The sequence below is a fragment of the Diaphorina citri genome, unplaced genomic scaffold, assembly GCF_000475195.1.
Source record: "Diaphorina citri unplaced genomic scaffold, Diaci psyllid genome assembly version 1.1 scaffold434, whole genome shotgun sequence".
NCBI lineage: Eukaryota > Metazoa > Arthropoda > Insecta > Hemiptera > Psyllidae > Diaphorina > Diaphorina citri.
The window spans coordinates 114,795-131,584 of NW_007377869.1; the positions used below are offsets into that span (position 1 = coordinate 114,795).

Consider the following 16,790-nt stretch of genomic DNA (forward strand, 5'->3'; position numbering starts at 1 on the left):
AAACAATAGTGAAGTAACTTATGAAGAAAATGAGAATGTCGATATTCACGCACTTGTGTCAGCTGCAGAGTGTCCACAGAAATCGCACTAATGTCATCATGTGGTAAGTTTTCATAATAAAATAAAATTATATTATAATTACATTACACCAGGCCATCCCCCCCCCCGTGAGTTGAGTTTTTGCGGCCCGCCAACTCTCTACCTTGGTCTCTTGCGGCCCTCGGGTGCCCTAAGGTTGGACAACCCTGATATAGGTAGATATCTAAAGGTAAAACAAAATATATTGGTCTTGTGCCTTTTAATGGTCTAATGGACGGAATATCACATGAAATAAATATTCAAATAACCTACACAAATATATGTATACCTACCTAATCAAAAATAATTGTACCTAGGTATAACCTAATGAAAAATAACCTAATTATTTACATACAAATATAATATAGGTAGATATCTAAAGGTAAAACAAAATATATTCGTCTTGTGCCTTTTAACCCGTGAGTACACGCGTTAAAAATCCGAACGTCAGTACACGCGTGTAGAGAAAAAATCTCACACCTGGTTGCAACAAGTACATAGTAATATTTTTGTATTAAGTAAATCCCACATTGAAGACATTGTTGAGATTTCTGTGAGTATAAAAGAAATTTTATTATCTAAATATTAGGTACCTTGGTCTAATGGACGGAATATCACATGAAATAAATATTCAAATAATCTACACAAATATATGTATACCTACCTACTCAAAAATAATAAGATTACCTACATAATGGAGCAGTTATGCTGGAATAGAAAAACCCATGATAGAAAGAATAAGCGATCTTTATAAAGACATATCGAGTAAAGTAAGAACCCCTGTTGGAACCACTGACAGTTTTGATTATCTAAATTAGGTACCTATAATTTATAGTCTATTAAAAATTAAGTTGTAAGAAATACAAAAAAATATCAAGTTCTATAACAGAACTTAGCTTTGGCCATGATCATGAAGACTATGTTGGTTGTCATGGTAACAGCATAGATATTATTATAAGCTAGGCTACCCTACCTTGTGTAGGTAATAAGTATATTAGGATGCGAGGGCCTTGCATGAGGTCACGTGTCCCCTGGGAAATATTGGGAGGCCCCCATCATAATTAATTAATTGAAACTCACACACACGGTACCTATAATTTATAGTCTAATAAAAATTAAGTTGTAAGAAATACAAAAAAAATATCAAGTTCTATAGCAGAACTTAGCTTTGGCCATGATCATGAAGACTATGTTGGTTGTCATGGTAACAGGTAACAGCATAGATATTATTATAAGCTAGGCTACCCTACCTTGTGTAGGTAATATATTATGATGCGAGGGCCTTGCATGAGGTCACGTGTCCCCTGGGAAATATTGGGAGGCCCCCATCATAATTAATTAATTGAAACTCACACACACATACCCTTAGCTAGAACTAGGAAATTGTAAACAGGTTTTATTGAATTAAAATCACTACGCTAATGGATACAAATCTAATATTATTGTATCCATTACAACGGGCCTTCGGCAGGGTGGAGTCCTCTCGCCACTCCTCTTCATAAACGTTATCAACGAAATACAAAACACAATCATCGAAAAAATAGGAAGGAGCAAATCAAACCGTATGCTATTTGCCGACGATGTTGTTCTTTGGGGAAATAAGTCCAGATCCAAATCAACGCATGGGCAGAAACAGCAAGAAAATATGGACTAATATTCAGCCAGGAAAAGAGTGAAGTTTTGATATTTATTGTATAGGTAGGTAATTGTGTAAATAAAAGAAAGTAAATACAAACATTGCAAATTGAAGAAAAATCGTAAACTAGGTTGCAAATATATATTAGGTAATGAAAACTGTGAAGCTCTCGAAGAGAATACAATATGAGGTACAAAGATTAAAAGATAAAATATACGAAGAAAAAATTCGAAAACTAGACAACACTGACAATTATTGTATAGGTAGGTAATTGTGTAAATAATAGAAAGTAAATACAAACATTGCAAATTGAAGAAAAATCGTAAACTAGAGGGGTATTTTATTTATGTGAAATGGATATTTTTCCTAATCCAAAATATTCCACTGTGGTCACTTTTTTTATCCCCACCACAGTGCTTCAGAGATACCACTCCATCCGGTAGTGTGAAATTAGATGGAACAGAACTGAATAAAGTCCCACAATTTAAATACTTGGGAAGCATAATGTCAGAAAAAGGGAACCATCACGGAAGAAATAAACAACAGGATTGATACAAGCTCCAAGTTCTATCATTGTGTGAAAGGAATCATCTGGAAAAATGTAAAAAAAAAAAAAGGAAGGACGGACTAAAAAGTAAGCTATCAGACTTACTTCATCCCTATCTTAACCTATGGCTCAAAAAGGTGGACAATAAAGAGAAAGGAAGAGAGCAGAATCCAGACCGCAAAGGACGGACTAAAAAGTAATCTATCAGACTTACTTCATCCCTATCTTAACCTATGGCTCAAAAAGGTGGACAATAAAGAGAAAGGAAGAGAGCAGAATCCAGACCGCAGAGATGAAGTTTCTGAGAAGCACAGAACACAGTAGGAAAAACCAGAAGAGACAGGATAAAGAAGAAGAGAGCAGAATCCAGACCGCAGAGATGAAGTTTCTGAGAAGCACAGAACACAGTAGGAAAAACCAGAAGAGACAGGATAAAGAAACCAACTTGCTTATCCATAAATTGTCAGATCACTCTAAAAACATATTTAAACCCCTGTGACAAGCAGTTATGTTGTGGAGAACACTTGGATGAATCCCCTATTACCCGCCGTGCTTCGAAAATGCTTACAGAACACCGCGAGGACTTTGATTCTCTTCAATTAGTAATTAGTAGATATTATCTACACAGCTTTTTTTCTAGAATTTGATTTCTTCACTGGTATGCAAAGTGGGGGGAAACAAACTCAACTACACTCGAAAAATTAGACTTATAGGTAAAAGTACAATGCTTTTTATTGTTCATTATGTAGGTAAAAATCGATATAATAATAATTATCTATACCTACCTACTTATTACTTATAGGTAAAAGTACAATGCTTTTTATTGTTCATTATGTAGGTAAAAATCGATATAATAATAATTATCTATACCTACCTACTTATCGGTAAAAGTACAATGCTTTTTATTGTTCATTATGTAGGTATAGGTAGGTAAAAATCGATATAATAATAATTATCTATACCTACCTACTTATATCTATTATTTAGGTTTAGGCAATAGAGACTTATATCCCGCTTTCTTATACCTACCTATGTACAGTTGTACAGAGGAACAACGATTACCTATTTATGTACCTACAATTAATGATATATACGAACCTATTTAGCTATACCTACCTATGTACAGTTGTACAGAGGAACAACGATTACCTATATATGTACCTACAATTAATGATATATACGAACCTATTTAGCTATGTACATAGGTACATACATAATAAACAACGAGTTTTCGTTATGAAAAAAATCACCATAAACCTAAGTTATACAGGAACAATCCGTAGATTTTTTCTTTTTGAGATCTGAACTCTACATAATATATAATATATTATGCTTGTCAAATACTTAACTAACTAAACACCTGTTTAGACTATAACCACAAGTGATAAGAGACCTTAAAATCATTTAGATGACCAACAGGTCCCTTACCTACCGTACAGCACCATGTTACCATGTAGTAGTAGGCCTAGGCTAGTATGTAAGCTACACACAATTATTAATATGAGTTATCAGGTTATCATTAAGTCTGATCAAAGGTGCAACATAATAAATTATTTTATTGTCATGGATATTGTATAATGGAAAACCAATACATAGGGTGTTATGTCTCACCATGTTACCATGTAGTAGTAGGCCTAGGCTAGTATGTAAGCTACACACAATTATTAATATGAGTTATCAGGTTATCACTAAGTCTGATCAAAGGTGCAACATAATAAATTATTTTATTGTCATGGATATTGTATAATGGAAAACCAATACATAGGGTGTTATGTCTACCTACGTACCTACTTTCTATACCTAGAGGTATTATACAGTGCATTCATAAAGTCCCCCCCCCCACCTTAATTTTTGAACCGATGAATTTAGAAACCTGAAATTTTGTATACGGGCCTATAGGTTGTTGATATTTCCATTATACCTATTCCTACTAGACGAGATTGCATCCACAGGGCGGAAGTTTCGTTTGTAATACCTATTACCTACAATCCTACAAACAAATGTGATCCGGTTAGGATTTTAATTTATTTAATTTACATTCATACCTACCTACATAATATTCAACAACAACAACAACAACAACAACAACAACAACAACAACAACAACAACAACAACAACAACAATTACCTACAATCCTACAAACAAATGTGATCCGGTTAGGATTTTAATTTATTTAATTTACATTCATACCTACCTACATAATATAATACATCTATTCAGATTTTCGATCAATAGGTATAGGTACTTTGTGTAAATGTGTACGTATTATTAGGTACTAGGTAATCGTATTGTCTGGATCTATGGGTAGGTAGGTATGTCTGGTTTGTAAATTGTTTAAAATTGTACCTTGCTAGTTGAAGTAGGTACCTATCTACTCCAATAAATATAATAATAATAATAATAACAATAATTATACATACAGGGTGTCCACCAATGTATGACCCACTCAAATTGCTCCGAATCTGTTGGAATTTTCGAAAAATGGAAAAACCCTTCTTTCTTTGATTTTTGCAAAGAATTTTTTGACAATATTGGATTTTGCAAAAAAGATCGCAAAATCCGCGAACTTGGTACCAACTTTGGAATTTTAAACAAGAACCCCTATTTTTTTTCTTTTTTTTTTTTTTTTGTATATTATTATCTACGTACAAACTTTTAGCTAAATACATAACATCTACCTTAGGACACTTGGATCAAACGAATTGGTCGTTCTGTGAACGCCAAGAATAATATAACCATACCCAAATGTCCACTCAATCCGATGAGGTAGGAGGAACGAATTTATTAAACACAGCTCAGGTCCTGTGGGCCATTAAACACATCCCTAGTTGAATCCTACCAACAACCTCACGGCCTTAGTCTGCTCAACACCACACAGCCTATGAGGAGCCACAGTGTAGTTATCATTCTGTCCGCTAGAGAGCGACAGGTCTCCGTGAAGGCCACATTCTGCAGGCCGCGCCTCTGTAGCATGGAGTGTACACCGCGTAGCTCGGCCCTCACCAGGGGCGTCTGTCTGGCCAGCACGGCTGAGTAGAGTTGAGAGTTGGGGGAGCAGAATGTGAGGACCATGTGACTATGCACCGCCTTCATTACTTGCACCGTGCCTGCAAATTGAGTATAGGGTTTCTCGGGGAGTTGCGTGAGAGAGCCTGCAATGCAAATGAGGGGGGGGGGACAGGAGGAGAAGAAATATGTAAGCGGTTGGGTGGGGGGGGGGGGGGATTCGAAAGCTTATTAGAATAGAAAGATCTAGACTGAAATGGTATGGTCATGTAAAGAGGATGGATGAGCAGAGAATTGCCAAAAAAATGTTTGAACTAAAAGTGGATGGTGTGAGACCAAAAGGTAGACCAGAATGAGATATAGAGATATGATTAGTGCTGATGTAAGAAAAAGAGGAGAAGATCTAGATATAATCGAAGACGAGAAAAAATACCTGGACAGAATGTGGTTTCGAGGCCTTGTGAATCGACCCGTTGAATTATAAATGGAACGATACAGGATATGTACCTATGTATGTATGTACATAATGGAGCAGTAGCAAATGGGTAAAAAATATTAATAAATGGTCTTTAGTTAGGTAGGTCTGGTAGGTAGGAGATACTTTTTGTTTATCATTGGGTCTCGTGAGTTTTCATGATAAGATAAGAGTAAGGGCGGTAGGTATAGGTGTTAATTACCCCTCATCTCTCACAGTACCATCAGTACTGTCTGTGTCTGGTGACTCATTCAACCACTGGATCACTAGTCTGTTGTCCTCAACTATTCTGACATCACTAATACTGTCTATCTACTAAGAGAAGGGACATTTCATGTTGAAATGTGTTCTCAAGTGATGTTCAATTTGCTTTCATTAAAGCGAATTAAAATACCCGTGCTTCATGATGCTCTCTTAGCTCTCTCTCTCTCTCTCTCTCTCTCTCTCTCTCTCTCTCTCTCGCTTGGTCACCATGTCACGCTGAGATATTACTATAACAACTATTAAAGAGATTCAGAGTAGTGTTCTTGTGTTTACAGGGTTCTCTTGGATCGATATAACTTTAGATCATAAATTCGGATAAATAATTAACTTAGATTAGAATTTAGAATTCTAGCCTATATCTTATTAGATCTACAGGGAAGAGTCAAATAATGTCATCATGATTTTGAACGGAAGCTTTTAGCTCGCCTAAGCAGAAAGATGTTAGCGAATTGAGAACAATAAGAGAACAAATAGAGTAATTGAAAGAATTACAGAAAAGGAAGAGGTAAAATGAAACAAAAGAGTCACAACAGAAGTCATAACAATTGAAATGATAATTACAGGAAGATGCGTATTAAAAGCGACTGAGAGAGTTGAAGAAATTTACCTACATGTTATAATAACTGATGTTCCCACTTATAATCTGCCTGTTTTATTATTTCACCTCCCTCCACTGTTTCTATCAATAGACAGCAAGGAGCAGTACTCCCTGTCTGGTCAAAGATTAATTATTAATTAGTCCAAACAGTGCTGCCACGAACAATTTCATATTGAAAAATCGTCAATGAAAAATTAAATCCTCGACACTTTCTGGAATTGATCGTTCACATCAGTAAATGATAAACTTTTGACAAATAAGTATAATTTCATTTAAACATTTTTGAATGACATAATAATAAAAATGTTCCACTCTGGAAACCGAACTCGAGACTTACTTATCTGCAGGTCAAACAAGTGCTTTACAAGCTGAGCAGACAGCAGTGACAGCACACTCCTGATACCGATTACGGCGATTACCTACATCGCCGCTAACCGCTGCACAATGTTAGTTGTCTTTGTTTCTACATGACGTATGTTAGTCGCTATCAATTGGTTAGTTTTTGTTATAGGAACAAGATCACCGCAGCCATTAGGCAGATCATAAGCATTGAGATATTATAGGGCGGGCTTCCAGACCCTCAAACATGGAAGACAAGGTGTGAGACCAAAAGGTAGACGTAGACCAGAATCCCAGAATGAGATATAGAGATATGATTAGTGCTGATGTAAGAAGAAGAGGAGAAGATCTAGATATAATCGAAGACGAGAAAAAATACCTGGACAGAGTGTGGTTTCGAGGCCTTGTGAATCGACCCGTTGAATAAATGGAACGATACAGGATATGTACCTATGTATGTATGTACATAATGGAGCAGTAGCAAATGGGTAAAAAATATTAATAAATGGTCGATTCCTACGTAAAAAAGTAGTGAAAAATCCAAATCTGAGGTCAAAACTCCGAAAAAATAACTATAAAAGGTCGAAAATTCAATTTTCATATTCCGTTTTAATGAAAGAATTCAAAGATGTGTGACGTCAGACTTCAGGCAGTTACCTCGCTAGGTAGCGCCAGAATGGAAGCGTGCTTGCGGAGGAGCAGAAAGAAATGCGCAGAAACGTATGCGCACAAGCACATTAATCTGTTGCCTGCGAGGGAGTTTTGCTCGGGAAATTTGATGTGACATCATCGCCTACGGGAGCGTATGCCGTGACGTCAAAGTTCACGATTTAACGGTATTTTTTAAATCGATTTATCTCGGGATCTAGAAGTCGTCATCGCCTACGGGAGCGTATGCCGTGACGTCAAAGTTTACGATTTAACGGTATTTTTTAAATAGATTTATCTCGGGATCTAGAAGTCGTAGGAGAAAAAGAAAGATTCCGTTGGTCCTCATTTTTCTTGCTCTATGACTTTGAAACATCACTCTCAGGAAATTTGATGTGACGTCATCGCCTACGGGAGCGTATGCCGTGACGTCAAAGTTCACGATTTAACGGTATTTTTAAAATCGATTTATCTCGAGATCTAGAAGTCGTAGGAGAAAAAGAAAGATTCCGTTGGTCCTCATTTTTCTTGCTCTATGACTTTGAAACATCACCCAAGTAAGCGCAACTGTCCTATTAGGTATTATAAGTAGGTACATATTACATTGCCTAACTACAATGTCACAATGTGGTTGAGAAGTTCGAGATTCGATTCTCTACCCCGTTCAATTTTTTCCCTTACAGGTCCTGTTAGCCATTTCCATACAACATTCAACATCGACGCATCACCCCTATGAAGAGTAGTAAACTCACCAGGATTTTGTCTATTAGGTATTATAAGTAGGTACATATTACATTACCTAACTACAATGTCACAATGTGGTTGAGAAGTTCGAGATTCGATTCTCTACCCCGTTCAATTTTCCCCCTTACAGGTCCTGTTAGCCATTTCCATACAACATTCAACATCGACGCATCACCCCTATGAAGAGTAGTAAACTCACCAGGATTTTGACGCACGCTATATGCTTATGCGCACCGCTACGACATGTCTGCTTATACATATACACGTCTAGACCGCGTCGCTTAATCAGCGCATGCGCAGAGATGATCTGGGCAGGGGATGCTGGTAGAAGTCTATGCAAGAGTACAGTAAAGAATTGGCCGGTGGGGGAGCAGAATGTTAGAATCAATTCCATATGAACTGCCTTCACTACGATAACCGTACCGGCGAAATGTTTGAATCGCGGCAGCAATGAGAGAGAACCTGGAGGGAGATGAGAGAATTTTAGAGAAATAAATAAAATCATTGTATGAGCATTTTATGGTACATAGTTATTTACCTATTTCAAAACTTTGTTTTTCCAGCCCCAGTAGTTCAGTAGCTCAGAGGTAGAACCCTGAACTTGTAATTCTGAATTCTGGGGGTGGGGGCTGAGGTTTGAGTCACAGTGGTGACAAGAAAATTTACCAGTGTCATTGCGAGGTGAACATTGGTAAAATATTTATACCTTGCAGTATGGGGATATAAATGGTCGATTCCTACGTAAAAAAGTAGTGAAAAATCCAAATCTGAGGTCAAAACTCCGAAAAAATAACTATAAAAGGTCGAAAATTCAATTTTCATATTCCGTTTTAATGAAAGAATTCAAAGATGTGTGACGTCAGACTTCAGGCAGTTACCTCGTTAGGTAGCGCCAGAATGGAAGCGTGCTTGCGGTTTTAATGAAAGAATTCAAAGATGTGTGACGTCAGACTTCAGGCAGTTACCTCGTTAGGTAGCGCCAGAATGGAAGCGTGCTTGCGGAGGAGCAGAAAGAAATGCGCAGAAACGTATGCGCACAAGCACATTAATCTGTTGCCTGGAAGACAAAGCTTTTGGTCCTGGGGAATAAACAACATACCAGTCGCCCACCACGTACCATTCTGAGGCCCGTACGACACCCAATAGCCAGGGCCCAAGTCCGCCAGGTTAGTCATTTGGAATCGATACTCGAGGAACCCAGCTTCTTCATTCCACAGTAGTGACAGGATGTCCCCTTGCGTGGGGTTGCGGTTCAGATGAATTGTAGGGCAACCTTCCACCTGTTGAATGGGAGGGGCTTTGGGCGGCTTGTTGGACTTGCTGTTCTCGCGATGCAGGATGATTTCCACCACATGCCAGATACCCATGAGCTACAGAGAGAAGAGAAAGAAATGCATGCTTTGAGTAAGAACCTAACCTACGAGTAGGTACTAGAGTGAGCCCTAATATTGTCACAAATACCGGTCCGTGATTAATACACTATGCTAAATTTTATGACTTTACGCACTGACTTGTCATTGAAATACTGAGGTTGTTGGGATGTGATATTGAAATCGAGTAGGTACTAGAGTGAGCCCTAATATTGTCACAAATACCGGTTCGTGATTAATACACTATGCTAAATTTTATGACTTTACGCACTGACTTGTCATTGAAATACTGAGGTTGTTGGGATGTGATATTGAATTTGAAGTTATTGAAGTGATCACTTCCACTATACAGACATATCGCAAATTACAGTCCTATGTTGCCTTATTGCTTACGTACAATGAGTTGGTCCATTTTTGATGTTTTGCATGCATCTGAACCCCTTTCAACAAGCTTTAAAATTCTCACTTTTCATGGAAATAAGTACCCTCATTCCCGACAACGTACTTGGGATGTGATATTGAATTTGAAGTTATTGAAGTGATCACTTCCACTATACAGACATATCGCAAATTACAGTCCTAAGTTGCCTTATTGCTTACGTACAATGAGTTGGTCCATTTTGGATGTTTTGCATGCATCTGAACCCCTTTCAACAAGCTTTAAAATTCTCACTTTTCATGGAAATAAGTACCCTCATTCCCGACAACGTATCAACAAGCTTTAAAATTCTCACTTTTCATGGAAATAAGTACCCTCATTCCCGACAACGTAGTGCCTGGTTGGTGTTTGGTACCGGGACAAGTGATAGTCAGGATATTGCGTGCTGGTTGAAATCTCAGAGAAAAAGGCAAGGACTGAGATAAAGCCTAACATGATCTCATTAAGTAGACAGGGTTACTTAGTATTATCAATATCAAAAACTGAATAAAGTAGGTAATAGATATAGCACAATCTAAAGCCTAAAATTCATGTAAAAAATTTGGAACTAATAACATGGCGGTCCGGTCCTCTAAATGGACCATCGCAGTGGTGTGTAAGAAGTAAGAATGCTCTACAATACTCTACATAATACGAGTATAATCTCCATATCCATTGCATTTCCCATCTCAGCCTTTCTTCCCTCGATACGATACCTCTACAGTAGCAATAGTCAGGGGCTTATTACCTGGTCAATATCCATGGATTTCTGCGGTGACATGGAGGGACACCAGGTACCATTGTATTTCCGCGCCTGGCTATGAGTGATCTCCTCCTCAATACTTTCCTCTTCAGGGGAGGGGGTCATGGGTTCCGGATGAAAGGCCCCCGTGTGGTGGGGGGCGGGGTCTGAGGAGCAACCCCACACGAGGAGACAGAACAGGCACGTAAGTCTACTCAGAGTATTGGTCATACTAGGAGAGGCTCTAGATTTCCACGAGTCTCAGATAAACTTGCAGATCTTATAGGCAGGACGTCAAACGTCAAGAGTTCACAAGTCACCAGACTTGATCCATTGCAAATCTTTTGGTAATGCTCACCAACGGTTTTTTTTTACTTTCTAATATTTCCCCTATTATCATTATTATAATGCGTAATCACTTTATTAAGGTACATAATATTACATATGGGAAATAACTTTCAACATATGAATATCTACCCTCGATACGATACCTCTACAGTAGCAATAGTCAGGGGCTTATTACCTGGTCAATATCCATGGATTTCTGCGGTGACATGGAGGGACACCAGGTACATGAATGAATAGTCGATTGTACATGAAATTTTACGTAAAATAATAATATGCAATAAAAAATAGAGGTTCCTTTTTGAAATTTGAATGAATAGTCGATTGTACATGAAATTTTACGTAAAATAATAATATGCAATAAAAAATAGAGGTTCCTTCACCTAAAAAAATATTAAACAAATTAGGTAGGTACAATGGTACCTACATAGGTACTCTTTAACCACGATCGAATAAACTACGGGCTAAAAAATTCCCGGAGGGACGGGCCCAGCTTGTTTGACATCAGGGGATCCCAAAACGGATATAATATTTCCAACCATTTCTCGATTTTGAAAATTTGGACCGATTGCAATTTTTCATTACTAGTATAGCTCCGCTATACTGTAGTAATAGAAAGTAAAAAGTAAAAATCCCATGGATTCGGTCTGTCCGGTGGTTCTAGTCTAGTAGAATACAGGAAGTTTTGGCGGTAAAATTTAAAATTTCATCAGCTGATTTTTTTTAATCGTCAATTTTTACCCTCACTACCAAACTTCTTCCAATTCTTCCATTTTATTATCCCCTCCCCTCGAAAATCCTAATGTCAATGCGCATCTAGGCGCACGGCAGTGCGCCAGGCCAAGTTCCGGCCTGAGCACGCCAGTGTGTATATTACACGAAACATTTCGACGCATTTTTACCCCTATCATAACTCCGTCAATTTTCAATGCAATCTCACGAAATTTGGACCATATGTTAACCTATACTTCCTTATTATACCTGCGAAATTTCGAAATTCTAGCTTTACCGGAAGGGGTAGAAAAAACGGTTCGAAAATCGCTTATTTTACGACTGACTGATTCACTGACTCACTCACTGACTCACTCATCAAAATTATGAGGCACTTCCCGATGTCCTAGAAACTTGAAATTTGGCAGGATGGTAAGTCTTGACGAGACCATTTTCGCAAATTTGCGAAATTTGAATCAATTCGTCGATTGGCGAACTTTTCCAAATTCGCGAAAAATGGTCTCGATCCAAAATCTGATGTCACCAAGTGATTTATGTAGGAAAAACAATGTAAAATGATGTGTCACAGAGGTACATTTCCATCACTTTGTCGATTCGCGAACTTTGCAAATTTCGCGAATCCGCGAAAAATGGTCTCAATCCAAAATCTGATGTTACCACATGATTTATGAAGGAAAAACATTGTGAAATGATATGTCACACAGGTACATTTCAGTGAGTTGAGTGTTCGCGATATTTCGCGAAATACGCGATCTCGCGAGTTGCAAAAAAATGAATGAATAGTCGATTGTACATGAAATTTTACGTAAAATAATAATATGCAATAAAAAATAGAGGTTCCTTTTTGAAATTCCAAAGTTGGTATCAAGTTTGCGGATCTTGCGAACTTTTTCGCGAATTCCAATATTGCCAAAAAATTCTTTGCAAAAATCAAAGAAATACGGGTTTTTCCATTTTTCGAAAATTCTAACAGATTCGGAGCAATTTGAGTGGGTCATACTCATACATTGGTGGACACCCTGTATACCTAACAAGATTGTTTAAAAGATTTTTTATTGTTTTATTAGGTAGATAGGATAGGTACTAGGTACCTACCTATAGGTATAATTGATAATGAAATTCACATCTATATGTAAATACCTACCAGCCAAAATAATGTATTTTAAATCTTATTAGTACCCACATCTACATTATTGGCAATAAACAACTATACGTACATCTACAGCACTCGAAAAAGGATTAAACATTTAAAAATTTAATTTATTTAGGTAGGTACACTGATTAAAATTTTATCTTTATCAGTAGAGAGACAAAAGGGAAACTGGAGAAATTACCTAATGTACCTAGTAATATCTAGTAATTCACTTTTCATGTCACTAAAAAGTGTGGACTCGCGAATGACCGAAAATCACGAAGGGACTAAATGAAACACTACTAACACTAAATGACGACAAACCATCTGGATAACAGTTAGAATAAAGAAGGAGAGGAGGAGATGTCAAAAGTCCGAGAGACAGAGGAGAGAGAGAGAGAGCTGATCAACCTGAGTCCTGCCTGATAGAGAAAAGAGGAGAAAGATAACAATGGTTACAATGGACAGGGGCGGCTTTATATGTAAAGCAGGGGAAATTTAAGACCCAGTCCTCTGGAGTGATGGTGATCCTAACCTTTGTGACGTAGGTATTAGTGCTTAAGAGGTAGGTACCTGACTTTGCTTAAGAGGTAGGTACCTGACTATTACATACCTGACTTTCTATCTATATGTAGGCTTGTAGGCTATTATTGTGGCCAAATTCTGAAATTACCTAAGACCTATAGTCAAGATAGAATCTAATACATATACCTGCCCTGCACAGGGCTTGTGTAGATCTACCACAGATGACCGACCTTTCCGTACGCGTGTTACCTCATAACCCAGCAGTCATCTCATGTTTTAAGTCTTCCTTCTGCTCACCATGGATTCTTCGGATTTATAAATAATCAATGAGGTATTGAGGTCTCATCCCGGAACACTATGTACATTAGAGGGAGTTTACCCTAACCAGCCTAGCTAGCTGGCAGTTCTTCAAAGGGTTCTCTCTGCACAAGTCCTCGCGATGGTTGACTGCGGTTCAGCTCGATCCTATTAAACATGGCTGGAGACCATCAGTGATGGTCCATCACCCCGGTGTATGGCAGATACAAAAAGATATCTTCTCTCTAATCTGCCATCACCATTCGGTGAAAGCTAAAGCCGCTACAAGAACAACAACAGCAACAACAACAACAACATTGAGTTTCTCATACTTAGATACCAAACATGAATCTCAATTAAGAACATTGATTTTTCTGACTGCAACGAGGTCGATCCTATTAAACATGGCTGGAGACCATCAGTGATGGTCCATCATCACCCCGGTGTATGGGCAGATACAAAAAGATATCTTCTCTCTAATCTGCCATCACCATTCGGAGAAAGCTAAAGCCGCTACAACAACAACAAAAACATTCGAGGGAGTTTAATTCTCATACTTAGATACCAAACATGAATCTCAATTAAGAACATTGATTTTTCTGACTGCAACGAGTTGCGTGAATATTTATCCAGTATGAACTTTTTCAAGTCACCTTTGAATATCAACTCCATACCCGGTGAATTACCTAATCATGGGCATGATACATTCCTAGGCCCTAGGGTGTATCATGCCCATGATTAATTCACCGGGTATGCATGGAATCGTTCCTGAACTTTATGTTCATCAATGAATACTCGCGAGTAGGTAGAGTGGTACGAGTAGTAAGTTAAGTGGTACTGGAGAAGATAGGAGAGCATCCTAATATTTCATCATGCTTCTGAAATAATAAAGACTAGGAAACAGTTAACCTTGATGTCAATTGAGAACTGGTTTTTGGGGAATTTTTTCCACATTTTCTCACACAAATGAGCTCTAATCTTGAAATTTGTCGCGACGACCTATGAACTCAAAGCGAGAAAAACATCAGATATTGGATTGAGACCATTCTTCGCGGATTCGCGAAATTCGCAAAGTTCGCGAATCGACAAAGTGATGGAAATGTACCCTGTCACACATCAATTCACATTGTTTTTCCTTCATAAATCACTTGGTGACATCAGATTTTGGATCGAGACCATTTTTCGCGAATTTGGAAAAGTTTCTTCGCGGATTTGCGAAATTCGCAAAGTTCGCGAATCGACAAAGTGATGGAAATGTACCCTGTGACACATCAATTCACATTGTTTTTCCTTCATAAATCACTTGGTGACATCAGATTTTGGATCGAGACCATTTTTCGCGAATTTGGAAAAGTTCGCCAATCGACGAATTGATTCAAATTTCGCAAATTTGCGAAAATGGTCTCGATCCAAAATCTGATGTCACCAAGTGATTTATGTAGGAAAAACAATGTAAAATGATGTGTCACAGAGGTACATTTCCATCACTTTGTCGATTCGCGAACTTTGCAAATTTCGCGAATCCGCGAAAAATGGTCTCAATCCAAAATCTGATGTTACCACATGATTTATGAAGGAAAAACATTGTGAAATGATATGTCACACAGGTACATTTCAGTGAGAAATCTGATGTTACCACATGATTTATGTAGGAAAAACATTGTGAAATGATATGTCACACAGGTACATTTCAGTGAGTTGAGTGTTCGCGATATTTCGCGAAATACGCGATCTCGCGAGTTGCAAAAAAAATGAATGAATAGTCGATTGTACATGAAATTTTACGTAAAATAATAATATGCAATAAAAAATAGAGGTTCCTTTTTGAAATTCCAAAGTTGGTATCAAGTTTGCGGATCTTGCGAACTTTTTCGCGAATTCCAATAATGCCAAAAAAATTCTTTGCAAAAATCAAAGAAATACCTACGGGTTTTTCCATTTTTCGAAAATTCCAACAGATTCGGAGCAATTTGAGTGGGTCATACTCATACATTGGTGGACACCCTGTATACCTAACAAGATTGTTTAAAAGATTTTTTATTGTTTTATTAGGTAGATAGGATAGGTAGTAGGTACCTACCTATAGGTATAATTGATAATGAAATTCACATCTATATGTAAATACCTACCAGCCAAAATAATGTATTTTAAATCTTATTAGTACCCACATCTACATTATTGGCAATAAACAACTATACGTACATCTACAGCACTCGAAAAAGGATTAAACATTTAAAAATTTAATTTATTTAGGTAGGTACACTGATTAAAATTTTATCTTTATCAGTAGAGAGACAAAAGGGAAACTGGAGAAATTACCTAATGTACCTAGTAATAGTAATTCACTTTTCATGTCACACAAAAGTTACTATAAGTGTGAACTCGCGAATGACCGAAAATCACAAAGGGACTAAATGAAACACTACTAACACTAAATGACGACAAACCATTTGGATAACAGTTAGAATAAAGAAGGAGAGGAGGAGATGTCAAAAGTCCGAGAGACAGAGGAGAGAGAGAGAGAGCTGATCAACCTGAGTCCTGCCTGATAGAGAAAAGAGGAGAAAGATAACAATGGTTACAATGGACAGGGGCGGCTTTATATGTAAAGCAGGGGAAATTTGAGACCCAGTCCTCTGGAGTGATGGTGATCCTAACCTTTGTGACGTAGGTATTAGTGCTTAAGAGGTAGGTACCTGACTTTGCTTAAGAGGTAGGTACCTGACTATTACATACCTGACTTTCTATCTATATGTAGGCTTGTAGGCTATTATTGTGGCCAAATTCTGAAATTACCTAAGACCTATAGTCAAGATAGAATCTAATACATATACCTGCCCTGCACATCAGGGCTTGTGTAGATCTACCACAGATGACCGACCTTTCCGTACGC

The 16,790-nt window shown here is 37.7% G+C and overlaps 1 protein-coding gene and 1 long non-coding RNA gene across 15 annotated transcripts; both read right to left on the reverse strand.

Moving 5' to 3' along the window:
* Window positions 1-3,054: 3,054 nt before the first annotated feature.
* Window positions 3,055-3,863, reverse strand: LOC113467232. The gene is made up of 3 exons (XR_003391384.1): window positions 3,447-3,863; window positions 3,228-3,359; window positions 3,055-3,135 (listed from the first exon to the last, which is right to left on the reverse strand). It is a non-coding gene; the product is annotated as an uncharacterized LOC113467232 (long non-coding RNA).
* A 1,053-nt stretch (window positions 3,864-4,916) lies between these two features.
* LOC103508782 lies at window positions 4,917-16,338 on the reverse strand. 14 transcript variants are annotated; one of them, XM_026823301.1, is made up of 4 exons: window positions 16,217-16,338; window positions 10,873-11,244; window positions 9,436-9,706; window positions 4,917-5,414 (listed from the first exon to the last, which is right to left on the reverse strand). In XM_026823301.1, exons 2-4 carry the CDS (start codon window positions 11,095-11,097, stop codon window positions 5,110-5,112), a joined length of 801 nt encoding a protein of 266 aa, XP_026679102.1. In that variant the 5' UTR covers window positions 11,098-11,244; window positions 16,217-16,338; the 3' UTR covers window positions 4,917-5,109. The 14 variants fall into 14 exon arrangements, with proteins under 14 accessions (XP_026679102.1, XP_008471577.1, XP_008471574.1 ...); XM_008473355.3 differs by having other exon boundaries at window positions 4,917-5,369; window positions 9,454-9,706; window positions 10,873-11,256; XM_008473352.3 differs by having other exon boundaries at window positions 9,454-9,706; window positions 10,873-11,256.
* Window positions 16,339-16,790: the final 452 nt, after the last annotated feature.

Coding starts and splice junctions, on each gene's coding strand:
- LOC103508782 (XM_026823301.1), bottom strand. CDS start 11,097: ATGACCAATACTCTGAGTAGACTTACGTGCCTGTTCTGTCTCCTCGTG. Junction 9,707..10,872: donor AATCCATGGATATTGACCAG/GTAATAAGCCCC, acceptor TTCTCTCTGTAG/CTCATGGGTATCTGGCATGT. Junction 5,415..9,435: donor TGGTACGTGGTGGGCGACTG/GTATGTTGTTTA, acceptor TTTGCATTGCAG/GCTCTCTCACGCAACTCCCC.